Raw genomic sequence first — 18,884 nt, 5'->3', positions numbered from 1 at the left:
CACTGCTTTTCTTTACCTGTTTGTGAGATGCTTCCCGAACATTAAGAATTTTACCCCTGAGTGGGAAAACGCCGTATCTGTCTCTTCCAATGACACCTAAGCCAGAGACAGCTAAAGATTTAGCTGAGTCTCCCTCAGTTAGAATCAATGTACAATCTAAGGAATGTTTTCCACCTGCAAAGGGGCAGGGTGGGAGAGGAAAAGAGAAAGAAATAAAGTTAAAGCAATCTTCACAACTATATCTAACAACCATTTGCCCATTTTAAACAAAAACAATAAACTCAGTCAAAAAGACAAATATATAATTAATATGAGTTACATATTTTAAATAGTAACAGATTACTCTGGTTAGCCCACAAATGAATTGTACTGGCAACTGTAATGCATAAAAGAGGCTTGCCTTCACATTGCTCTTGCAACTTGAATAGTAAAATAAATACAACAGTTTAATTTGGAAAATCCCTGGAAATGACAATTAATGCTATGAAAATATAAAGGCAGTAGAAAAATAGGAAGACCCAACATGAGATGGTTTGACTCAATAAAGGAAGGCACAACCTTCAATTTGCAAGACCTGAGCAAGGCTATCAATGATAGGATGTTTTGGAGGTCATAATTCATAGGGTTGCCATAGTTGGAAGTGACTTGACATCACATAACACACACGATTTGCCACAAAATGTATGCTGAAAAATACCTATTTTGACAAACACATTTCAAGAACTTCTCACTTTATAAATACGTACATATTTAAAGATTTTATAGCACACACAAGTTTTCTCAACGTACAAGTTATTCTGAAAGGGGGGGGGGGAACCCTGCATTTGCTTTACATGGGAATTCAGGACAGAAAAGGGCTAGCTCTTACCAGCATCATTAGCATCATCAAGTTTGGGAATTCCCTTGATTTTGCTGTGTTTCACGGATGAACATTTTTTGTTCAACTGAGTTTGTGCCTTGAATTTCACCCAATTCAAGATACTCTCAACAATACCACAGTTAGAGGCCTATTTAAAAAAATTAAAGACCACATCATATTCTAGAAAATTAAAACAAAAGTCTCACCTTGATAAAGTAAAATGACGTACTTTAGGGTCAGAATTCACATTTTTCCTATGAATTATTTACTGAATCAGAAAAATGACATTGCAACCTTCATTGATCTCCTCATCCTTGATATTTTTGTTTCCTTATACCTACTTCTACAGTTCTTAAAAATTTTTTAGAACACCATACAGACTAGGATGAAAAGAACCTTGAAATTAGTTTTGTGTTCCCAACAACCCATGGGATTGTATATCCCAAGCACCATTTTTGAAACTGAAAGTACTTTCAAAGAACTGTAGCTTGTCATACTGCAAAGGTATCAACTGTTGGAAGAAAAATATTGAATCCACTATCCCACAGGGCATACTCAAGTTCTTGGGCACTCATAAAGTAGTTTTGGATTTCAGCCAATGTCTGGAAGAGTAGATCATATACTGATATTAGAGTGCCTACAAGTAAATTAAAATGATCAAACATTTAGCGATTTAATGTAAAATTCTATGATAATTCACTTCTTTAACACCAACTAGTTAATTAAAATAAAGCAAATATTCCTAGTAAAACAAAGCTATTCAATCGGCAAGTAGATTACAAAATATAGTAACAACTGAGAGTAATAGCACAGGTTCTTAGTAAAATAACCATAGTGCAGTGGGGATGGGATTGAACAACTAGAGGCAACCACACAGTATCCCTAACAAAGGTCACCTCCTGAGCTGATTCATAACATTACAGATCTACTTCTCTATAAGAATGCCTCATGAACAATTCTGATCACTAACCAATGGAACATCTGCAGAGTGGGCATAAGATTCCATTTAGTTCCCAATAGTAGTAAAGCTGCGATGTTCTGCACGAACTCAGTTTCCAAATTATCTTTAAGGGCAGACCTACATACAGTAAATTAGAATAGTCTGCCCTCATGAAAATCACAACATGGATTGCCATAGCCAGATGAGCCAAGTCAAGGTAGGGACTATCTTCTGATGTAAGCAGAGTTGACAATGCATTTTTTGCACCTTTATCACTTCTCCAGTGGGATCCAGAATCACTCCTAGGCTACTAAGTGAGTCAGAGATAATTGGACCCCATCAGAAGTGGGAAGCCCCATGTCCTTCAGGGCCCTGGCCTTCACAATCAACCTTAACTCTGTCTTGTCAGAATTTAGTGTCAGCCTGTTTATGCTTAGCTATTCAAATACAGCAGTTCAGCATTGTTTAAGAGACTATAGCATTACCAGGCAATTTGAATAAAGGAATTTAGGATCTGGTGTCATTGACATGTTGATAGCACCCTATTCCAAAACCATGAATGATTTCTTCTAAGGGCTTCTATGGCAGAGCCCCCTTCACTTCCCCACTGTGAGACAGATTTTCCCACCAAAATACAGTTTCCCTGCTTTGACTGTACAGCCCCAAGTAGCATGTTAATATTTGAGGTTTTGAAAATCTGTTTGTCCGGTAGATATACCTGTTTGACAGGTAGATATAATTTTGGCTTTTTAGCCCAGTCCAGGAACTTGATGGAGAAAAGCAGGAGCTTTTCTCCATCAAACAACTTTATTTAACTGGCAGGGATCGAGTAAGTGTAGTCAGGAGATGGAAGTGTTGAATGGTTGGTAGTACAGTATAAATTTCAAATAAACTATTTTTCCTTTTTACTTGAAACTTAGTTTCTTATATTCTTGGTTCTTAACAGTGAAAGACGTTTTACTTAGTACTTTAGTTACAGCAACAATGTTTCTTCACCAAGTTCCCTATGACAGTTCAGGTTTCCTGGATTTAGTTTAAAATTGTTTTCCTTCACAACAGGCCTGGGGTCCTCCTTAGAGCCAAACCCTGTTTAGAAACTGGGCAGAAATTAATCTTTCTTCTTCTCCTCAGAAGTTATAACCTTTCTTTGTTTGGCTTGAAAGGGAGTCTCACCCACTACCCAATTACTCTTGCCAAAACACACTCCCAGTTCTCTTGTGTCTGTGTAAAGTCGGTTTCAGTTTAACAGTTTAACAGAATTCAGTTTGAATTCTTAAATAGAATTCTTCCTCAGGAGAGTAATGATGCAATTAAGGTAACAGAGTTCTTTTCCTGCACACCAAAGGGAATCTATCTGACCTTCCCTGTCAAGACTCACTCTCACACTGTGAACAACCCTGACAGAATCCAGCTGACTCACTTCAGACTCCTTCTAAACTGAACAATCAGAGAGGAAGGAACAGCCTGCCACTCAAGCTCTCCATTCCAGGCAATAGTTTATTTTTTTCACTCACAGCTCTCTGACTGTGCTGCACTTAGAAAACATGCTTTTAAGTGAAGTCCATCACAGCTTCATATAGGGATGGAATAGCATGAAGAACAAGATTTAACATTGTGGAATCCTATGAGGCAAGTCCCACACTGTATATAAAATTGTCCCCCACAGCAACCTACTGAGTTCTGCCCATAAGGAATGACTGGAACCAATCCTCTTTCCTTACATGCAAACAAATCCATTCTTATATATTTCTCACCAATGTATATGACAAGATAGCAATATGCAATACTTACTGCTTTGAAAAACTTCTCAGATAGCTGGCATTTGGACCCAAAGCTTTTAGGCTGAAGTGTCATATTTTCTTTTGTTTGAGAATCAAAAGATGGATTTTCAATGAGACAATTAATAAATACCCATATATGATTCTTTACCTGGTTAAAAAAATCAAAGCCTGGTTAATGTTTTTTAAATTAAAATTGTTTTTTAAAAATAAAAAGTCAATAGAAATGATTGACACCCCCCCCCCCCAGAATTTCCTTAAAAAATGAATATTGACTTGCCTGGAATGGTTTCACTGAAACACCAGCTTTGTTCTTCTTCTTTACCACTTCTATCAATTTTCCAACAATTTGATCTACAACATAATCAACGTGCCTACCACCCTTAATGTAAAAAAAATAAAGACGATAGAGTTAAAGGGTGAAATGTTAATATTCCTTAATTATAATTACATTTTTATTTTTCAGTCTTTTACTCACTCTAAGGCATGTAAAATAACTCACCTTTGTGGTAGCAATACTGTTCACAAAACTAATTTGCTGGAATCCTTTTTCACTTAAAGTGAGACATACATCCCAGCGTTCATTTGCAAGTTCATGGATAACTTTCAGGGCAACTCCAGTCTCATCCAACTTGTCTTTCACATAAAGATCAACATAACTACGGAAGCCATTCACCTATGATTAAAAAAAATAACGATTTAACGAACAATTATTGCTTTTAAACAAACATAATCAATTGCAAAATATTTTACTTAAGCCTCTTACAGGTAGCTTCTTTCCATTAAATAAAACTTTGACCCCTTTGCATGCTCCTGCCAAATCGTAAGCTCTTCTTGTCATGAGGGCCACAATATCTTTGTCAAGCTTTTCCATCTTAAATTTAGAAAGATCTGGTTGGAATGTCACACATGTAAAATCATCTCCTTCAAAATGCTTAATCTTGGGATCAGATGTCTTCATCATATTGTTCATCCAAGTCTTTGTGAAAACAAAGAAAGAGATATATCAGCAACAATTTTTCTGTATTCTAAATCAAAATTGCATAAAAGGACTTAGCAATTCTCCAATATTATTGTTTAATCATTTACATGTATACTCTGAGAGAAACTCTACCTTAATTTTTCAGTTTTTGTGTTCATTTATTTTTGTCTTTGTCTGACATGGAAAATACTTAGTAAGAATATTTAAAAGAAAAACACAATCATATTTCCAAATGACATGTAAAGAATTAACATGGTAAGTCTGATCATTATTACTTCCTATCATGAAGAAAATGAGCCTGTAACATAACTTGGTTGTATAACACTGTTACAATATATCATCAACTCATAAATCAGGCAATTAGGTAAAGCTTGTCCACTCTACAGTAGTGATGTAGTGTAATGTAGTGCTAATGAGTTAGGACCGTAGACTTAACCACTATGTTGCCTTACATATTACCTGTTGCTTTAAATATGTACTCCTAGTACCACTTGTGCTTCATGTTGTCTAATGTCAGTCCTAGAATTGATCTGTTTCAGTATTTTTTCTACTCTGTATTGGATTCTTGCGAACGCCATGTCTTTTTAAACTTGTATATATTTACCCTATGGCATTGTTTATGGAAATGTCCTTGATACTGATTGAACTAATCTCATACTGTGTAATCCGCCTTGAGTCTCAGTGAGAAAGGTTGACTATAAATGTCATAAATAAATAATAAATAAAATACTGATAAGGTAAATTAGGAGTTCTCAAGTGAATTTCCAAACAGTTGTTCTTTACAAAATTTTCTTGAAAATTTCCAAATATATAAAATTTGTTCATTATAAAACTCAGAGTTTAGAAGAAACTTCAGTTCTGTTTTACAAAGTATTTATTTTGCCATCTCCTAGGGAAAAGAATATTGTTCTTGACAAATGGCCCATGACTGGAAATGATTCAGAAATGACAGCACTGAAAATTACACACATTTCCCTGTCCAGGTCCTTAGAACTCAACTACAGTGGTCATTTCTATGTGAGAACATACATCAATTTACATGCACTCTAACCAGAAACTTTGTCAAATGGAAAATTAGGTTCATCGTTGTGGAGAAACGCCATTCTGTTTGTGGAGTTAACTTTCTATGGACTGCAAAGGGGAGGGGCCAGTTCTGGAGTAGAATGTGATTGGAGGGAGAGCGAGTCAGTTGGTGGCGTTGGAAGTTGACAGTTGGTGGCTGGAGTTGAGGGAGAGATGGCTCTGAGTGGAGATGTAGATCTAATGTAACCCCAGGTACCCAAGTATTGTGCCTGCCCTACACAACATCTAATTAGGGCATGAGTATAGAGAAGCAGAGGGAGAGAGAGTAGGGGTTTCTTTTTATGTTTTATTACTCCTTCCGTTCACTGTATATTTGCCTGTGTATAGTTAGAAGTTAAATAAATGATTTTTTGGAATTTATGAAGGAAGAAAGATCTTCTGTTCCACATAGTCCCCCAACCGCTTGGGCCCACTAGCAGAGGAGGGAGGTTAGGAGGCTGTCCTGCCTAACCAGGACCCCATACAGGGACAGTGGTGGCAGCAAATACCTGGAGACATGAAAGTGAGAAGGCTCCTCCAGGTGCTAGGCTAGGCAAGGGAGGGGTAGGCAGAGCGGGGTCTACCAGTTAAGACAAAAAGGAGAGGCCTCGTTTTGCCAAATTCGTCATCATTGTTTTTGTAAAGATATTGTCTCTCACCTAGGATTAATAATATTAATAATAACAACAACATTTGATTTATATATTGCCCTTCAGTACAACTTAATGCCCACTCAGAGCAGTTTACAAGTATGTCATTATTATCTCCACAACAAACACCTTGTGAGGTGGGTGGGGCTGAGAGAGCTGTGACTAGTCCAAGGTCACCCAGCTGGCTTCAAGTGGAGGAGTGGGGAATCAAACCTGGCTCTCCAGATTAGAGTCTTGAGCTCCTAACCACTACACTAAACTGCTAATCCTTGCTAATTAAGACAATTAGCAAGGATTACCTAAGCTATATCTTTGTACAGAAGTACACAAGCTACTTTTCCAAACAAGGAAAACATTATTCTGCTAACTGATACTTTCACAACACTTAATATTGCCTATATATAGTTTTGATTATAAACCTTTAAAACTCTCAGCCAAGTAACAGAAGCAAAAGGAATTCAAGAAAAACAAACATACCTGTTTAAAACTGTGCTTGTATTCCTTGCAAGCAGTTTCAACTGTAAACTTCGTACTGAATATATTGCAAAGTTTTGCACCATAGCCATTACGGCCGCCTGGAAAAACAAGTAAGTGTTACAAATAATATCACTCCAAAGTCAATTTGGTTAAATGTACAAACTTGGAAGATAATATACTTAATTTGCACTCTGATAATACTCAGAGGCTAGTTTAGCATAAACTAGGTAAGGAAGAGATTGCAGATCACTTTTTTTCCCAACTACTTTTCAGTCTGCGTGGCTAGAAAAACACCCAAGCCATATATTAATGGGTTAGGTTTGATAACCTCCAGGTTGGGCCTGGAGTTCTCCTGGAATTACAATTTATGTCCAGGCTACAGAGATCAGTTTCCCTGGAGAAAATGCCAGGTTCAGAGGGTGGTTTCTATGGCATCACATCCTTGCTAAGCTCGCTCCCATCTCCAAATTCTGCCTGGCCTAGGATCCACCCCCAAATCTCCAGGAATTTTCCACCCCAGTTGGCAGCTCTACAGTGGACCAACAAGTCGAAAAGGCTTGCTTACAATAAAAGGTCATCACTATGGACATTAGCTCAGCCTAATTTCTTAACTAAGGTAGAACAGGTGGAGACTTATAGTGCTTTAAGGAAAAAACACTGTCCTCTGTGAGAGGTCTCCAATGCAAAATATCAAGACTAGCTGATGGGGGGAGGCCAAGACCGCCAAAGTGAATGGTCTAGTTCAGTGATGGCGAACCTTTGAGCCCGAGTGCCCAAACTGCAACACAAAACCAACTTATTTATTTCAAAGTGCCAACACTGCAATTAAACCTGAATACTGAGGTTTTAGTTAAGAAAAAACAACTCATACAGTTGTCCAAACTAATTATCTCTCTCTCTCTCTCTCTCTCTCTCACTCTCTCACTCACTCACTCACTCACTCACGAGCCACGACTGAAAGTAAAGCAAGTTAAATCAAAGCAGTTTGCCCTTCTTTACACCAGCAGCCCGGCTTGCAAGCACTCTCTCTCTCTTTCTCTCACTCACTCAGGAGCCATGAATGAAAGTAAAGCAAATTAAATCAAAGCAGCTTGCCCTTCTTTACACCAGCAGCCCAGCTTGCAGTCAGTCAGTCAGTCTCACTCACTCACTCACTCACGCGTCTGGAATGAAAGTAAAGCAAGTTAAATCAAAGCAGTTTGCCCTTCTTTACACCAGCAGCCCGGCTTGCAAGCACTCTCTCTCTCTTTCTCTCACTCACTCAGGAGCCATGAATGAAAGTAAAGCAAATTAAATCAAAGCAGTTTGCCCTTCTTTACACCAGCAGCCCAGCTTGCAGTCAGTCAGTCAGTCTCACTCACTCACTCACTCACGCGTCTGGAATGAAAGTAAAGCAAGTTAAATCAAAGCAGCTTACTCTTCTTTAGAAAGCTAGCCCCAGCAGCCCAGCTGCTGCCTCCGCTTCCTGCTGCTAAAGAGACGGGCAGCACGAAGGCAGCCTGGAGGAAAAGGAATCACGTGGGCAGGGCCAAAACCCATGTGATCTCTGCTCAGCGTTACTGGAACGCTGTTCCAGGCATTCCCCCTCCAAATGAGCCCGGGACCTAGCGATCGGCGACTTGGCTCGAGTGCCCACAGAGAGGGCTCTGCATGCCAGCTGTGGCACGTGTGCCATAGGTTCACCATTGCTTGTCTAGTTGAAGACAGAATGACTTCATTGGGAAATCTGGGAAGAACCACCAATAAAACCTCCTATAGAGTAACGTGGTTTGAGAGTCTCCTATATGGGGTAATATGGGAGCATTACTGATGCTGCATTTGGCAGGTGTAATAGGTATAAGTATTTTAAATAAATTTTTTAATAAATAAATGCTGTGAAAGTGGCTGTTGGTGAAACTACATTATTTTTCATAGCCATATTGCTTTGTTTTGTACTTGGCTGCTGAGAGTACAGAAGACTGCAACAACGTTATGCTACTATGGCTGTGGCAGGCCAGCTGCCAATACATTTAGATCACAGAATCAGGCCTAACAGTCTAATCACTTACTATCAGTGGCTCCGACACCTAAACAATGGACACAATGCATCAGTTCTCAGATTCTATCTCAATGTTAGTACAAGGAACATGTTCAATCTTGTATCAGTAATGAACTAGTATCATTAACCAATGCTATCCTTTCCTAATTGATGGTACATATAAGAAGCATGCCTAAGCCTCTCTACTCAGAAGCAAATCCCATTTTATTTAATGGAGCCTACTCCCAGGAAAGTATTCTTAGAATTCAGTCACAGTCACTTCCCTACATTTCAGATCTCTCTTCTTAAAAGCTATAGTTTCATATAATGTTTCCATTCTGCGTTAATAAAAATAAGAAAAACAACAGAACTGGTGTCAAGCTAGAACTACAGCTACAGCGACTCAACCAGGATCCTGCAAATTCCTTACAAATAAATAAGGTGAAATACAGCCAATTAAAAGCAGAAAAGTGAATCAGAGGAAAGAACTTAACCTCTCTACCTCTTATTTTCTACCCCAAATTATCTTCCACTTCCCCCATGTCACAGCGGCAAATTCTAAATGGGGCAGGGATAAACTACTTAAAATGGTTGCAAGTGCTGGTAGGAGACCCAGTTCTGTATATCATTTTGCTACAGCCACATCCAATTTCGCTTCTAGTCAAAGTAAAAGCAAATATATTCAACCTTTTCACACAGAACAATACAATATGCATCAGAAATCTAAACTGAAAAGGTAATGCTATTTTACTACTGAGTGCTATTTAAGAAAAAATCTCCCATCAATCCCTTAATGTAGTTTAATGTAGCATCAAGAATTAAACAGAATGATTCTAAATGGTCCCATGCATCATCAAAGACAGAATTAGCATAGGTTTGCTGAAATGGGGCTTAATTGACTGCAGCATCAATTACTGCTTTTTCGCATTCAATGACTGAAAATGTTTAATAATGATATGAAACAATGCTTCAGAGTAATCTAAAATGCCCCATGTAATTTTACACACATTTACTTTAGTACTAAAATAATACGTAACGGTGAAATATTTGAAGAACCAAAACTGAGACAAAGGTAAACTATAGGTTCACATAACTGGGTTTCTCTTGTAAAGCTGAAGCCCTCAAACACTGTATCAATAGGGGAAAAAATCTAAGTCCCTTTTCAAAATTGCTTCTGAAGTCAAAGCTGTATTCACATTACATTTTTGCTGATCTTCATCAGTGCCACCTACCAGTGAGATCAATTATAACCAATTTCTGATCCTCCTGAAGATTACCATGAAAGAGCAGACATAAACTGACAGTAATTTATACCATGTTACATGCAGGAAACAATTTCCAGAAAAAAATAAATCTTTGCAGATAATGGATACACAAATGCTACAATTCTAGGGAACACAAGGACACTGCTTAGTTTTCCTTTAACCAGTTTTTTTACCCTAGAATCATGCCACCGCTGAATTTTCATTTTCTCAAGGTAACATAACCATCCATATGGCATAATGTAAAGCAAACCACCAAGTAACACAAATAAATGCTCATTAAATTAACTTCAAATGTCATAAAGGAACCATTGCAAGACAGAGCATTAATTCTAATTTCTCCTGAACAAAATATATTATGTCACCTGTAACTTTTTTCTCATCGTCGTCATAGTTGCTGGAGGTTAACAGCTGTCCAAAGATTAAGGCAGGAACATACATCTTTTCTACCTTATGTTCCACAACTGGAATACCTTTTCCATTATTCCAGATGCTTATAATATTTGATTCACTGAAAATGCAAATAAATTTTGTTTAAAAAGGCTAGAAGAGGTTGTAAAGTAAATACTGACAACACAATTGAAAATGCAATTCTACCACATTTTAGTGAGTGATGCAGGGGTTTCAATCTATGTTCCAGGAACCCCTGGGGTGAGGACTACTGGAAACTTATCAGTTTTTCAGTAAGAACAGCAATAGCAGAACAAGTTTCTCATGAAAATGTTGCCCACCCCTATTAGCCCGCCTTAGCATCGTGAGGCACAGGATATGATCCCACATGAACTGAGAATGTGCCGTAGAAAATATACCTAAAATTCTTCTGCAACATACTGTCACTGGCAGACAGGTTAGCCTACAAACCGTTCCAACAGAAGAAAGATGGGGAAAAACACAAATATAAATCACAAGCAGCTGAACTAATACTAGAGTAATAAAAATGGAAACAACCTTATTTTCCTTAGAAGAGTTGTAACACATCACCATAAACATTTTGTAGGAAGTAATCTCAAGAGTAGAGACTACAATGACTTCTGAACAAATAAGTTTTCATTTGCTGGTATACTGTTGGAAATTAACATTCCAATATAGGATATTTATAGCATCATATCAAAACTCTGCATGTTCTTTAGAACACTTTTATATGTGCCATAACCTGTTTCTGCTTGGAATGATTACATTATGGAATTGTCAGAAATACAGCTAGCAGGAGCCTCTCTCAAGGTGCATCTCAGTATGGAAAAAACTAACAAATATGCATTCATATCAGTGTAGCCCAGATGATCCATGATGAGTTGTAGTAAAGTGGATTAGATCAGTTACAAGGATTAGATGTGGTGTGATCCACAGTCTAAAGTATAAATTTTATTTCTCACACAATCCAAAATTTACAATGCACATACTCTTTAATTCAAACTATTTCATTTGATTAATATTATCTAATAACTTGTAACCCACTTTTGAATTTTTCTTCTATTCTTAAATCAGTAAAAACCAAGGCAAAAATAATAGAGAACTGTTTAGACTAAATACTGTGATTTTATTTATTTTATTTAAAATATTTGTATGTCCTCTTTTTTCCTGAGTAGAACAGAGCAAGGAGTTGTCTTACTCATATTCTTAAGTATGCAAAGTCTGCAGATAATTTTCTGTAAAATAAGAGAAATCCCAAGGTTTTCAGAAAAAAAAGTTTAAACTTTAAAAGCCACCTGGATTGCAAAAGAACAAAATGCACTTATTATAGGGTTAAAAAAAACTTTGCCATACAGAAGGTAACCTTTACAATCAATGTCTGTGTAGTTAATAAAACCAATTAATTAAAAGTCTTTATTTTATATCACATTCATAAAACAGGTTCACTTCTGTATGCCAGAGGGGGAGTATGTTAAATTAGAGCCTCTCCCCCCCTCCCCCAACTATATCATTCTCTCTTTATAGACATAGAATATTTATTTGCATGTGGCCAAAGGCCATCACAATCAAGCGGATAAAACTAAATAAAATACAAAAGCAAAACAAACACCAACCAATAAATCTATGATGTTAAAAACATAAAAATTACTTAAAACACATAGGCACCTTCATTATATATAGGTGAAGGAGTCTCAACCATTAAGCATAGCTCAAGCCCCGATTTTCATTCTCTTTTTATATACTCAATTCTTTTTGTCATAATAAACCTTTCAACCATTTATAATAGCTTTCTTCCCAAATAATTATAGCTAATGGCATTCCAATTTTAAAAAGTAAAACTTAATTAAATATACCATACTGCAAAGGTTTTTTTCAAAAAAAACCCTCAACTCCCATTTTTTAGACTGGAAAAAAAATCAAAACATTTTACTTACGGGTCAATTGTTATTTTAATACATGTCATATTCTTATCCCTCTGTTTATTGTCAGCTGCATTTACTAGAAATGAATTAACGCTTGTTAGTATTAATAAATATTTTTAATTCTAAATATTTTGCAAACACTTGAATCACAAATATAAGACACTTTAACACTATTTTTTAAACAGGTGCTTCCAGGTCAGGGAATAGGATGTAGTTCCTTAGAAAATTATTTTGTATTATAATCTTATTTTTCCTAATAATCTGATGTTAACAGTTAAACTTATATTGGAAGGTTTTTGCTGCAAATTTTTCTACTTTCATTTTCTTACTAGTTTTTCTACTTTCTCCACAGAGGCATACTTCTTATTTTACATTTCTATCAATGTTTGAAGATGTGAGAGTCTCTCAGACATTTGAATACACATAAGAATATCATAACGTATGAAGCATGAACTCAGACATATCAATGGTCTTTGACAATCAGAATTCTGGAAATCCTAAAACTACAGGCAAGATATGAAAATTCCCACTTCGTGAATTATGTTGCTCCAATGATTGCAAGCATAAGAAACAATCAGAATTCAGCTTTATTCTTGGATGAAGAAGCTAATGTAGTGGCAAGAAAACCTTTTACATACAGTGTGCAAACTACTGTGTTTAAACTCTATTGAATGATGCATCTAGAGCCTCTCAGTTTTAATAAACTTTACATCCTTTAAGGTATCCTTCAAACTTGTAATGTCTTGGGCACATTAAGTTGTAAAAGAACTTCATCAGCTGTCTATGCATTTCTGAGCTTAACTGAAGTTGCTGTTCTTTCTTTGTCAGGCTCTTCATAGCCTGGAACCAGCTGCAGTTGTGGAACCATTTTACCTATATATGCCCTCTCATGAGAATACATCTGCTAATGAATTATTGTTAATGGCTCCAACAAATCACCAAAGGTGACTGGATTCAATGAGAGCTTATTACTTTACTCCAAGAGCCCTTGCACTTCTAAATGTCTTCTGAAAGGAGGTTCTGACTGCTCCTTTCCCCCTGTAATTCCACAGAGACTACAAGGTTACTATGTTTCAGTGAGTATTTAAATGATTGTTGATTAGATAATTTAACATATGAAACTTTTCCTATTATTGCAACAACAAATTTGTTGTCTGTACATGTGCATTCTCTGTAATGACCTCCACCTTGTGGAATGGCATGTCTGAAGAGATCAGGAGAGCTCCTGCTCTCTCGGTTTACCATAAACTATGCAAAACTTAATTATTCAGGAGGGCTTTTTCACTCTGACAACAGAGCTGTGCTGTAAGAAATGGCTCAGAGAGATCCTCTGGTAAAGGTCAAGGACTGTATACTACTACTAGATTCTGTCTGTTGATGTAGATATGCTCCTACTGTGTAGTTTCTGTGTTGTTTAACATGTCATGTCAAATACTTATGTTTTGTTTCAGCAGTGTTGCATCTCTGTATTCGGAATTATGCTTGTTTTCTAATTTCTGCAATCCATAGCCTATAGCACTGTGCACTGAATGTCCCAGCCATTGATCGTATTGATTTACATTGTAATCCGTCTTGAGTCTCAGTGAGAAAAGTAGACTATAAATAATGAATAATATAAAGGAAAAAGATATGGGTATTAAAGACTCAGAAGCCCTATTCAGGGCAGAAGAGACAGAATCATTCTCATTAGGAGTAGCACACAGTTCAAAAGTGCAGCATTGGGGAATAGCAAATATAAAGGATATAGCCATTCAGAAGTAAGATCCAGGGACAGTACACAAATGGGAAACTGCTTATTCCTCCTGAATAATTTAAACCTAAAAACACATCAGCTCTATGCTGTTAGACTCTCACACCTCATAGGACTATGTAATCCATAACTGAGCAGAAGGGATTTAGGAAACTAGCTTAACTCTAGGTACGCTAACAACTAGGCACCAAGTCAATTTTTTTCCAGTTCTTTCACATGAAATAATAACCCTTTAATATTTTAAACAAACATGAATTGATTGGTAACACGAAAGGAGAATAATAAAGCTGCAATGCAGACTATAATGTTGGCGACACAGTGGTTTTGTCTAGGCTCTACTAAAATCAGTTTTCCTCTATAAAGTTATGGCACACTTGTAAATAAAAACAGTGATCACCTATAGCAAGTAACCATCACCTTCAGATGACCACAGAGGGAATCTCTACAAAATTTGATGTCTTCAGATCCTAGGTAACAGATGATAATAGGAAATGTTGCTGGTATAAGTTCCATGGCCTAGTAAATTTTGTTGACTTGATTTCAATGCTGAATTATACAGCCATATCATACAAAATGTGTAAATGAAGATTTCATGCTACACAATTCTAGTGGTTCCAGATATAATCTAAAAAATCACAGCAGATCTAACATCAGTTGATCATTAGCCACTGGATTGTAAACAGGCTATAGAATTGCATACTATTCACTCACTTCCACCTCTAACCATGATTGAAGTTAATGAGTGCACTTCTTATCCAGTGTAAATCTTTATAACTGCTTAGTTAACTAATTTAGGTTAAAGTTTTAGTCAAGCACAGTGAGTGTTGAGAATAGTTAATTCACATGCAAGGGCACAACAGCCAAGGGAGGAAATACATAATACCACTCACTTCAAATCCTTCAGCCCAAACTAATAGTTGGTTGGAGACATTCTACACTGGCCCAATGGTTATCTATATTCTTCCATTTTTAAGCACTTTGCAACTAATGACAGTTATAGGAACATTATCAAAATACTCACGTACCAAGAATTTCATCAAAGATCTTGTATAAGCCAGGTACAAAGGTAACTTCTCTACAGTTCATTCCTATATCTTCATCAAACACCCACATCAACTACATGAAAGTGAAATTAAAGTTTATTTTTCTGAACTTTAAATAAATACTTGCTGCCACTACTTTACAATTTCACAAAATGTATTTTTTTTAATCCAGAGTATTGTGTATTTGATCTGTGTCATTTTATGTGCATACCCACAAAAAAAATATCAGCCTGACATTTAATAATAAGCACAAAGATAGGTTTGGATCCCATGAAAAATTTCTACTAACAGAAGGGGCAATTTGCACTGATTTTTCCCTTCCTAAGCAGACTCTGATTCCCCCCTCATGCTGTTCCCCTATTCCCCAGGAACAACATTCTGGGGATCATATGGGGCTGCAGCAGGAGGAGGGAGGCAATAATAACATTCGATTTATATACTGCCCTTCAGAGCAACTTAATGCCCACTCAGAGCGCTTTACAAAGTGTTATTATTACCCCCACAACAATCACCCTGTGAGGTGGGTGGGGCTGAGAGAGCTCCAGAGAACTGTGACTTGCCCAAGGTCACCCAGCTGGCTTCGTGGAGGAGTGGGAAATCAAACCCGGCTCTCCAGATTAGAGTCCCGTGCTCTTAACCACTACACCAAACTGGCAAGAAAACCTTGCTGATGGAAATTCCTTCTATAAGCTGAGATTTACTACAATATCCAACCAACAGTTAGATATTTTTCCGTGAAAATAACAGCAACATCTCAATTTAATCAGGAGAAATACTGAAATGTACCTGAGTTAAAGGTTCCACTGAACCAATGTATGTATCAGGACGGAGAAGAATATGCTCAAGCTGAGTCTTTTTCTGATAAACTCTCTCAACAGACATCTTCTTTGAATCATTTTTGTTAAAATTTTCAGGTTCTTCTTTTTTCGAAGCATTGTTCTGATTATCAAACAGTGTCTGAAATAAAAAAGAATAAATTATCCTGATTAATTCAGCCAGAATATATAATTTCCTACAACTGTAAAGTAGTTTTGCTCTAAAAACTAACACAACTGCAGCTTCCTATACTGTGTTTCAAAATAATTTTAGAAATCAACTAAAGGAGTGTTTGGATCCCAGGTTCATTATTTTGTAAGATGCATTTTGTAAGAAATATACAGGAGTAGACTGTTCCATATATGGCAGACGGTTTCTCATATTGTTTTTATAAACAGGACAACAAGAAATTATCTGTCCCATGACCTACCTGAGTTTCTCCAAAGTACTCTTAAAACTCTGAGCAAAATCTAAAGTGCTGCGGAACTTTTCCCCCATCTGAACACTGACCCCCCCCACCCCCCAACACACATACGCACCATATCACAAACTGATTTTGATATGCCCTCTCTCAAAAGAAGGTTCATATTGCCAATGGAAGGCTGTGGTTAAAAAAATACAAGCCCAAAGGCCCTCCTCTCAGACATGTGCATCTAGAGCGGGTGTCCTTTAGATCTCACTCACTTTCCCCAGCAAATAACTGGAATTAACAACAAACATAGTTGAACAGAACAACAAAGATATAACAGAAAATAGTAAATAATAGTATTAAAATATCTGGGATATTGCCAATATAATGAAGATGACATACTGATTCTAGATGACAAACTCTGCAACTATTTTTCATAGGGCGGGAAGCAGATATTTCAAGCCATGATATTAGAACTTGATCTTGCAAACACCCTCTGTAAGATGCATGCAGGCAAACTGCTTCACTTTATCGTTGGCCTTTCCATGCACCCAGTGCTGCATTTAAAATTTATATATAGTTTGGAAACAATGAGACACATTACAGAACTATAAGGATACATTGAACATAGATCAGGCATTTTAAAATACCATTTTCTCAAGTTCTTAGTAAGTCACAAGGAAACACTTATAAGGTAGATGGCATTTGTACCAAGCTACCATAACATCTCCAGCCCTATGCTTTCTGGAATTACTGCTTCATACAACTCCCATATGTAAAACATAATAGGTCACAGACAGGTTTGTAGTCAGGAATCTTGCTACTTGGCAAGCAGGTAGCAGTAGTAGGCAGAAGCCACCTTTGCTAGTTATATCGGATAGACAGGCCCCTCTAGGAGGGTGTTAGGCATAAGTTGTAACTTGTACATTTGACTGCTATAAGGCACTGTACACAGGGCTGTCCTTAGAGACTGTCAGACAAATATAGTATAAAAAGAAAGATTGCACCAAAGTTGCATTACTTCTTCGGAACTACACTTTTATATTTATTCCATTAGTTTCCATAACGGTATGAATTTTTACCTTTAAAGCTTTCACAATCTGAAATCTTTTAAGTTCCATAAAGCAACTTGTCCCCTTGAATTCTTTTCACCATACACGTGCACACACACAGATGAGCCAGTTTGGTCTAGTGGTTAAGAGCAGCAGGACTCTAATCGGGAGAACAGGATTTGATTCCCAACTCCTCCGCTTGAAGCCAGCTGGGTGACCTTGGGTCAGTCACACAGCTTCTCAAAGCTTTCTCAGCCCCACCCACCTGGGTGGTTGTTGTAGGAACAACAACTACATACTTTGTAAACTGCTCTGAGTAGGCGTTAAGTTGTCCTGAAAGGCGGTATATAAATCGAACGTTGTTGTTAGCGTCCGCACATAGACACTTACTAACAGATGCATCTGCTGGAGAGACTCCCCCCTGAAGAACCACATCTCTAAAGGACAGGAAATGTGTAGGCACCATAGTGTTTTGTCCAAGGTTGTAGAATGACATCCTTGGAATACATGACTTTAGTTTCCAGACCCTTGAGTCTGGAAGAACCTTAGAATATATACTGTACTTACAGGCCACTATGAAGTTTTAAAATATGATTCAAGATATTTCAGAAGATCTTTTAGGCTGAGGTGCTGCCACTGCTTATGCCATTAATTTGTTGCACTTTGTACAGCTTGAGAGCTAAGTATTTTCAATCTACTTCCAGGAGCAGTCTTAGGCACAGGGCATCCAGGGCAGCTCCAAAGGTACACACACATTATAAGGTACACACAGTATAAGGTACACACACAGTATAAGCTTGTGTGTTCTTTTTTCATGCTACAACGGAGCTCAAATTTTTATTATGCTCTGCTTCTTAATTTTAATTAATTACATATTTTACATTCCTTCTTTGTTGTGTTGTTTTGATCTTATTTTACCACCGTTATGATTTTTTTAATATTATGTTTTGGAAAAGTAAAAATCAAAAAAATTATACACAGGAATTGAACCATCAACCTACATGGAACTGGTCTATCTATTAAATGCCCATCTTGAAGGTATGAAATTCATGATACAATAGCAAAACTTTGATGCCTTTTCATAGCTAATAATTACCTGTACAAAGATTTTTTACTATCACATAAATATACAATATTATGAATCTCATGAGCCAAATGATTCACAGGTCTGTAGGGTGAGAAGCCATTTAATTTTATTACGTAGTCATCCAAGGCTTCATAACATGGAATCTGGACAGTAACCAATTGGAAAATAAAGAACAGTGCCACTTTGCACAAAATTAAATTTTAAAAAGTCTGAAGTGTCATGGAGTGTTTGAATTTGACCATGGCCTGCATATGTATTTTGGAATACAGTTGAACTAATGATCCAGGCCAAGAACCGAACGTACTAACTTTGCATGCTTATATTACCTCATTGATTAGTGTATTTGAAAGGGGGCAGGATGGCCCTA

At 37.0% G+C, this 18,884-nt stretch overlaps 1 protein-coding gene across 2 annotated transcripts in view; it reads right to left on the bottom strand.

Moving 5' to 3' along the window:
• Positions 1 to 18,884, bottom strand: part of TOP2B (DNA topoisomerase II beta) — a 62,402-nt gene that overhangs the window by 39,015 nt on the left and 4,503 nt on the right. For both annotated transcript variants that reach the window (XM_054991250.1, XM_054991249.1), the window contains exons 2-12: positions 15,940 to 16,110; positions 15,136 to 15,226; positions 12,373 to 12,436; positions 10,393 to 10,538; positions 6,749 to 6,846; positions 4,344 to 4,556; positions 4,080 to 4,253; positions 3,858 to 3,959; positions 3,591 to 3,728; positions 869 to 1,007; positions 17 to 174 (exon numbers count right to left, since the gene is read on the bottom strand). In XM_054991250.1, coding sequence (XP_054847225.1) covers positions 17 to 174; positions 869 to 1,007; positions 3,591 to 3,728; positions 3,858 to 3,959; positions 4,080 to 4,253; positions 4,344 to 4,556; positions 6,749 to 6,846; positions 10,393 to 10,538; positions 12,373 to 12,436; positions 15,136 to 15,226; positions 15,940 to 16,110 — 1,494 coding nt within the window. The remainder of the gene's footprint in view (positions 1 to 16; positions 175 to 868; positions 1,008 to 3,590; positions 3,729 to 3,857; positions 3,960 to 4,079; positions 4,254 to 4,343; positions 4,557 to 6,748; positions 6,847 to 10,392; positions 10,539 to 12,372; positions 12,437 to 15,135; positions 15,227 to 15,939; positions 16,111 to 18,884) is intronic.

Source organism: Eublepharis macularius, chromosome 11, assembly GCF_028583425.1.
Source record: "Eublepharis macularius isolate TG4126 chromosome 11, MPM_Emac_v1.0, whole genome shotgun sequence".
Taxonomy (NCBI): Eukaryota; Metazoa; Chordata; class Lepidosauria; order Squamata; family Eublepharidae; genus Eublepharis; species Eublepharis macularius.
The sequence above is the reverse complement of the archived record's forward strand: the minus strand, read 5'-3'. Positions and strand labels throughout refer to the sequence as shown.